Source organism: Meleagris gallopavo, chromosome 4 (genome assembly GCF_000146605.3).
Source record: "Meleagris gallopavo isolate NT-WF06-2002-E0010 breed Aviagen turkey brand Nicholas breeding stock chromosome 4, Turkey_5.1, whole genome shotgun sequence".
Taxonomy (NCBI): Eukaryota; Metazoa; Chordata; class Aves; order Galliformes; family Phasianidae; genus Meleagris; species Meleagris gallopavo.
The window spans coordinates 400,034-408,121 of record NC_015014.2 but is presented as its reverse complement, the minus strand read 5'-3'; the positions used below and the strand labels follow the sequence as shown (position 1 = coordinate 408,121).

Below are 8,088 nucleotides of genomic sequence, written 5' to 3'. Positions count from 1 at the left end.
TTTTGTTCAGAAATGATACATTGAGGTTAGCTTCTCCTGTGTGTCTGCCGTGCTACCCTTTCTTCTATGCTAAGCTATCACGTTAACCTAACAAATGCTGCAATTTTTAAGTGGTGATTTAGGCAGTCTGCACTTGGTGTTTATTTACTATAAAGGTGCAATAACAAAGCCTTCTTCTCTGACAGCAAAATCAATTTGAGAAATTTTTACTCATTGATCCTTCCAAGTGAGAGTGGAACTAGGCACAGAGTATTTTAACTAATCTGACTAAGTGAAAATAAATCCTAAGGACCCTTACTTCATTTTACATATCTTTTAGTGGAGAAATTAAGCTCTGTTCTTAGTGATCTTGTTCATGAGGTGGCTCCATGAGTAGTTGTATCAGCCTAGCCACGTATTGACAACTGATCACACTGCAAGTTATTGTTTGAGGACAGGCTGACAGTTCCTCTTCTTAAACTCAAAGTTCACGCCTTTAGAACTTAAGCAAGTAGATAGGATGTTTTATTCCTGTATCTGTATATTAAGCCTGCCATTCTGGGGGACGGAAGGGGGGGTTAGCAGTGATCAAACATGTTGAAACAGATTATAAAAAAAACGTAAGTATTTGTTAAAACTCTTCTTGGGCTTAATGTTGGCATTAGCACCCACACTGCCTCGGGTAGCTAAGAGGTAAAGATCACTAATTATAGGCCAGATTGGCCTGTAAGTAAGGGCACTGCGTTAAGGACATCCAACTAGCCAACTGGCCAGAGGAGCTGAACGCTGTTTGTGGTGGAAGATTACAGACCTCCAGAAGGATGTTTCTGGCACCTCATGTGCTAATCTCACAGGTATGATTATGTCTGAAGGACTACTAAAGAAGAACAATTATTTAGACTTCCACACCTATTGAAGGATTGAAGTGTACATTTAGGTGAGGTTCATTTATTCCCTTTATTTTTCCTCTGAGATCAGTGCTTCTTTCCATAGGCAAATAAAAGGTCACTTCTGCACTTCCAACATTGTCTCTTAGCTGGTCATATGAAGAAACAGATGATTTTTCTTTGTTTATCTTACGTGCTTTAGCATCTACTGGTTCCCACCATTTATTTCACCCATGTGCTGGTCTGTCTGAGCATCACATCGACTGATCAGCTTTTTTATTGTTCGCTGCAACAATAAAAAGGGTCTCCCTTTCCCTCCTCTTCAGAGGATATCTGCCTTCTAAGCATTTATTTCTTTATTGGTAGTGGCAAAAGAAACTTTTTTTTTTCCCCTTTGACAAATTTGCAGACTAAACAGTCCGCAAATGGAGTGAAATATGTAGGTTACAGAAAACACGACTGACTGGAGAAGAGCAGCCAGCAGCTACCCGTACCGCGGCTGTGGTTGGCTTTTAATAATGTTCTGTGGGAAATGCTTCGTCCTGTATTTCCATATTCCCAATCTACACTCCTTAATTACACACATCTTCAATTTAGCACACTGAAAATGTATTTAGCTAGGGAATACGAAAGGCCCCCAAGCTTCATCCTCCCCTGCTTCCTTTTCTCCCAGCTCCCACTATCATGTTCAGCCTGACTGTCAGGGATCTGAAGTTACAGCTCCGTGCTGGTTGCCTCCTCCATCTCCAAGGCCCATAAATCCCTTCAGCTCTGTCACCTCTGTGCTATTGCCAATGGAATGCTCCTGATCAGTGCACCGTGAAAATTCTTGCTGCTGCCTTAATTTCCCCTCACTTGGACTGCTGTAACTCACAGCTCCTGAGCACTTTGCTGCTGTAATGCCCTGTAGGAGTGGTAGTGGTGCAGCTAGTTACTGCCTGGAGCAGCTGTTACACCCTGCTCATGACCACTGCGTGCTTCCATTTCTAAAATATGTGGATTCTTCAGCTGCATTGGAAAACTTAAACCTGCTTGAATTTTTTCACTGTATTCCTTCGAAATGATGCTGCACTGGTTACAGCTAATTGCTCCCCAGACCCCAGGTGTTTCATTGCCTGTCAACCTCCACTCTGTTACTGTAAATTCTTTCTTTCATTTCTAATTCCAGATTTGTTTCTCTTCAGATCAAAGGCTCTGTGGGCACATCTGCAGAGTGACTTAAAAAAAATACTATTAGGTGGTGGAATTTGAATGGATTCTGAGGGGATTTGGACACAGTGTAAGATTGTATTTTTATAAATGTGGAAATTGATGCCGCTTAATTCTGCTGCCTGAGTCATACGTGATTAATGTTACTGAAGCTGACCACAATTAGACCTTCAAATCTGCAATGCTTTGAGCTGAAGCATTTTGATTTAAATTCATCACTCCTTATTCTTTTGCATGTACTGCTAAAATCTAAGAACTGTAAAGTTTAACAGGAGGAAAGCAAGTTGCTGAACTTGTCATGGGCTACACTTCCAACAATGCTCTTTGACTTCACACCTGTTGTTACTCACCCTCACTTAGTTGCAGACACAAATAGCACCATTTACACAGAACCTTTCTGGCATTAGATTTTAGGGACAATAAATAAGTTGAACTAATCTTTTCCTAAGAGCCAAGTAAATTACTGTTCCATAGCATCAGAGTGGCTGAGCACCGAGGGCATGCTTAGGCTTCTATTTCTTTCTTCTTCTTTTTTTTCCTTTTAACATTAATTTGACCCCTTTTCAAAGAAAAACCAACAAAAATTAATCCAACAAACTTATTGCTAGGAATAGTTGCTGGCATGTCTCACTTGGCTTCTGTCAGAGGTACATTTAAAGCCATGCCAGCTGTTCAGTGGGTTGGGGCGGACAGGCACTCTTGCACTTCTTGGTGAACTTGCCCAAATTTCACTCTTAGGCCTGGTAATAATAAGGTCTCTAAAGCCCTGCTAAGATCTTCAGGCGTGGCACTTGCCCAGATAGGCAAGGGGAAAATAGGAATTTTCTTCAAAGCAGTAGTAGAAAATGAAGCCGAATGAGGAGAAATTATCCAAGTATATTTTCAAGTGGGGCAAATTAATGCACTATAAATACAGGCTATTTTAACATGTACTGAATTAGGATGTGGGGGGTCTTCCAGAAAAATACGTGGATGTCCTGCACCCCACTTCCCTGATGTGTTGCAATGTAGTTCTCGTGGGGCTGATAAAAACATGAAGGGGAAAGAGGCTGAAGTTGTGGCCTATAGATGTGGCGTAGCGTGCATAGCTTTTCCAGTTGCAGGGTGTTCATGTGATTGAGATAATTACTGGTAATGAACAAGTATGTTACAGACAGGTTCCAATCGCTCTGCGCTTGTTGCAAGAATTACAGTCAGTATCCAAGTTGCTGTCTTGTAAAATGCACACAGATAGCTCAAGGTGTCCTTGTATTCATTGGCTGAATCCACATTTTCTTCATTTGCTTTCATAATACAAGGGGCATATTTTAAGTAAAGTATCTGATTTTTAGGGATTGAGTAGTAGTTTCACTGCCTTCATTGTTCCTGTTGTTTCCCTGCAGGTCAAGGCAATAGATGCAGATGCTGACAAGTTTGGTGAAGTTGAGTATCTTCTTTATGATGGATTCCATTATTATGAAAAATCCAAAGCTTTCCAAATTGATCCACGTACTGGTCAAATATGTGTCTCTCAGGACATTGACAGAGAAGGAGATCAAACTACTTACGATCTATTAGTAAAAGCTACAGATGGGGTAAGTTTTGCCCTTCTGTCCTGCCAGGTTTGTGATTGCATTTGCAAATTTGGATGTGCTGTACACTATTGCATGGGAAGGGTGTAAATGAAAATAGTATGGTTTTGAATACATTATCTTACCCCTACAGAGGATGGAATGATACTTCACAAAATGTAAATCTGACCCAAACTGATAAAATTCACTAGTAAAACCCAGTTACTCCCACGTGAGTTACTGTAAATCATTTCTAGGATGTATTAGTTCCTGCTGATTCTCCTTCGAGGCTGGTGGACTCCAGGTTACTTCTGTTTTTTGCATTCAAGATGACTTCAGCAGTGATAAGCCAGCAACTTGTGTGAGAGCTTCATGGCAAAAATGCGTGCCAATGATTTTCCTGGTGAGAAATGGACTGGCGAGCAATGGAGATGAAGAAATTGGTCTGTTTTTAACTGAAAGCTACCTCCAATCCGGCTCTGTTAAACTGATGGCCCTTGGCAGCTGGAGCGCACTAGCTGTATTAAGTGCATTCATGGAGCACATCCGTCATTTAGTTCCAGCCTGTTTTGTGGCCTTTGAGGCCACAGACAGTGAGAACCAAAGCAAGGTAAACAATGGCAGTCAGAGAATTGTCAGAAAAGTATTCATGGTGACAAAAAGCATTATGAAGAACAGGCCATTTCTTCAGACTAAGAAATAGGTTGAAAACAGAGAATTCTTTTTGTTGGGACAGCACCTATTTTTTTCCAGCAAAAGTTTATGTGCTCATTTTGGAATTTCTCTGAAATGTGATTTCTTGAATTCCTTTCCAGGTGATATTTGATAGTATACATATGAGTATAAACTTCCAAACCTTGAATAAGGTTTGGAATAACTTGAATAAGTCAATAATACATTGTGTAACATCAGAATATTATATAATTTGCTGTAGCTTATCACTTCATTTTTCTCTCATGGATCCGATGCTGATTTTGTGCAAGGCCTCACATGTTTTGCAGCTGAATAATAAACATATACAAACGCAATATCAAAATTAATCTTATACATCAGGTCTATGGGAGCACTGAACGGCAGCACGGAAAGTCTGACAGCTTTCTCATGTGAGTTTTTGGTCTGAATCAGAAGGTTGTTCTGAACATGTAGAAAGAAAATAGCTTTGCATGAAAATGATAGATGCTTTTTTTATTAAATTGTTGCACTGGTTACAGAAAAGCAGGCAGTGCGCTGAAACTGTAAGATTATTACATTTTTTAAGATTGATCTGTAATTTATATTCATTTAGGGACCTTGAATTTTTCAGAATTTCAGTACTGGGGGAGGGGTACAATTTCAGATTGCCCATGGCACGTGAGATGTGATTTTCTTATAGGAACCCAGCACTTTCTAGCTACCACTGATTGCACTCCTAAAATTTAGGTCATCTGACACAGCCAGTTCAAATCACCTAAAATCAGTATTTGCTTTTCAAAACATCCGGGGTTACCTGAGCATGTGCTGAGCCACCACCACTTCTGCAGCAGAGCTACAGTGGCGTATTTTGTTTCCTGGTGATGGATTAAACTTGTCAGGCGTGCAGTTCAAAGCAGATGCATTGACCAGGGGAGAAGTGCATACAGCCAAGTCAGAGAAGGGTGAAACATCAGTGTTGACAAAGGGGAGGGAGAGATGAAGGGGAAAGAAAATAACAGTTAAGTAGAAATGAGGAAAATGCTTTATTTTCCAGGTAGTGCGCAGCTTATCTTAAAGTATAGCTATCGGTTTCTTCTACCTGTTTGTGCCTTCTCTATTACACACTTCTGGAGCCTGTCAGTCATCTCTTTTATGTGCTGTTTACAAGCGGTGATGGGAGAACTAAAATTGCACATGGGAGCCCCTCAAGAGGCAGCTGTAAAACAGATTCTGTTTAACTGGTGTTAAATAAACATCCTGTGAGAGCTTGTGGGAGCTTTGCCCTGACTTGTAAGGGGACAAGGCGAGTCATAGTGGTAGCGCTAGCTTTTTCAGCAGCGCTTGTTCTGGTTCCAAAGCCACTTACTTCACATATGTCTTTGGTATTCCTCTGTGAAAGACCTTTCGGGTCTTTTTGGTTGTGTCAGACAGTAAGACTGCTCCTGTAGTAAGGGTTGCAGTCCCCTGATCAACACATCAGTGCTGCTGTCCCTGCTCCCAGCCAACCTGCGCTGCCAGCCCCAGCTGCAAACAGCTGTGTCAGGCACTCGTAGCACATCAGAGAGTCCAGTAGGCATCTTGGGAAGCTTTGAACCTTCAGGTAAAAAAAAATCTTATGATGATATTAACATTCCTCTGCTTTTCTCCTCACCCTCCCAAAAAAAAACAAACAAAAACTCTGATCAAATGGCTTTGCTTGGGAAACCTTCACAAACGTTTGAGAGATTTAGATCAGATTTTACAGTGGAAAGCCAAGTCTCAGAAATGGAAAACATGGAGAAAATGGGGAATCTAGTAAAAGTATTTATGTTTTCAAGTGTGGTATGGAGGACAAAGTTGATAGGGGGGACAGAAATTATTCTCTGATTACTAATTTTTATTTTTGAACATATGCAAGTTACGTATGCTAAGCTATTTACGCTTGGGTTTTTTGTTTGTTTTTGAAACATGACTGACGTGGACCCTACACTGTGTTTTTCCTACTTGCACTGGAATCTCCAAACTGTTACATGTGCATATTGATGTTCCATTACTCCTGTGTAGTCTATCTTAATCTTAACATGAATTTATTGTTATACAGGAAAGCTTTTTCCCTGCAGTTTTCCCCAGTAGCTGAGGAAGACCTGATTATCTATACTTGCACAGGTTCCATCAGGGATGGCCAACTCCAGCAATAGCATCTCTCTAGTTAATGTGGTGCTCATACCAGTCCGCCATCCTTCTTCATCACTGTGGCAAGCAGTTTCAAAACCTGCAGAGGACAGGAAGGATGCTCTTTCCCTTCTTGGTGCCCCACCGCATCCTCACAGCAGTGGATCTGCATGCATCAGTATGAGCTTGAATTGATCTAATCTCAGATGGATCCCCATGGCTTCTGCTACCCTTTGGTGCTTCATGTGCTAAATGTGGGTTGCTTCTTGTGTGCTCTCCCATTGCAAGCTGGCAGCAGACACTGACACAACAGCAAAGAGCTCCTAATTGTGCAGGCTGCAGGATGTGTGTGTTTCTCGGGGTGAGAGGGAACAAAGCAGGCTGTGAGTGGTGTGTTGAACCTTCTACAGTGATTACGCAGTAGCTGAAAAACTTGAAGATCTTGCATTCCCTATAAAAGAAACGAGAATGCTTCTTTTCATCTGTGGTTAATCAGTAGTAAGATAAGAAGACATGGGGTGTATTTTCTAGTTTCTAGGTTTCTGAGTTGTTAGTCTTTCCATCTTTTTCTGAGAAACTTGTCTTTTTTAATAGCTTCAAAATCAGATTCACTTGTAGAAAGTAAAATGAGATTTTAAAGTTCTTTAAAGTAGATCAGTACTCAGATCTACTTGCATAGACAAGTGGATCTGCTCAATAAGGCACAAAGAGATTATGATCACATCTGTACTGAATACTCAGGGTGGTTACCTACTGTATTTACTCAGGATTATGGGTGGCCTTACACGAATGGGTTTTGTCATTTACTCCTTGCTATGAAACATTTCTCAAAATCCAGCTTAAATGCATTAAGAATGCATAAGCAAAGTGCACATATTTGAAAAATTGTGAAAAGAGAGAAAAGACTGAGCTTCATGTACTGTGCAAAGATTGACCTTGCTGTCACAGAACACTTTGTTAAAGCTTATAGTGCTGATTGCAGTACTGTGCCAAGGTTTTCCTTCTACACCACATATTTGGTATGTAATGTCTTCAAGGTCTGTTGTGTGCAATAGCTTTAATGTACCAAGGGACAAGAAGGTAAACGGCACACCAAACAGTGAGAGTTTTTTTTATTAATGTTTACTATTTAAAAAAAATAACATTTAGTAAATTTACCATATTTCATATGGGCAGGATGTTATGATGTGGAATACCGATAACCAAAAATCATAAAACCATGATGTAATATATGTTTTTCTTTAAAAATAATAACAAAGCCACAAAAAAAAAAGTCATGATTTTCAATTTGTCATGAAATTGTGAGTGGAAACTTTATTATTGAAAGAAGGTAAGAGGTTAGGACTTCAGGCTGGCGTGCAATGCTACATTTATTTATAAGAGCAAATTCAGAGTGTATCCTGAAGTTTTTAAATTTTGACTTACAGCAGCTCATGAAATTTCCTATCAACATCAAGTATGCCATTACCAAATTTTGTTACAGGCTGTTTTTTTTTTTTTTGGGGGGGGGGGGGGGGCGGGGGGGGTAGGGGTAGGGGGGAGGAAGGAGGGGGGGGAAGGTGGGTACCCGAAACGAGGTCTTTCGATTAAACACTTCACCTGGATGAGGGCATGAGTGCACCCTCAGTAAGTTCACGGAT

General features: G+C 40.6%; 1 protein-coding gene across 1 annotated transcript in view; it reads left to right on the top strand.

Annotated features, from left to right (window-relative positions):
• DCHS2 (dachsous cadherin-related 2) overlaps window positions 1-8,088 on the top strand; it is an 80,658-nt gene that overhangs the window by 9,389 nt on the left and 63,181 nt on the right. Inside the window, 1 exon segment of the mRNA XM_031553246.1 lies at window positions 3,458-3,649. Within this exon segment, the coding sequence (XP_031409106.1) occupies window positions 3,458-3,649 (192 nt within the window).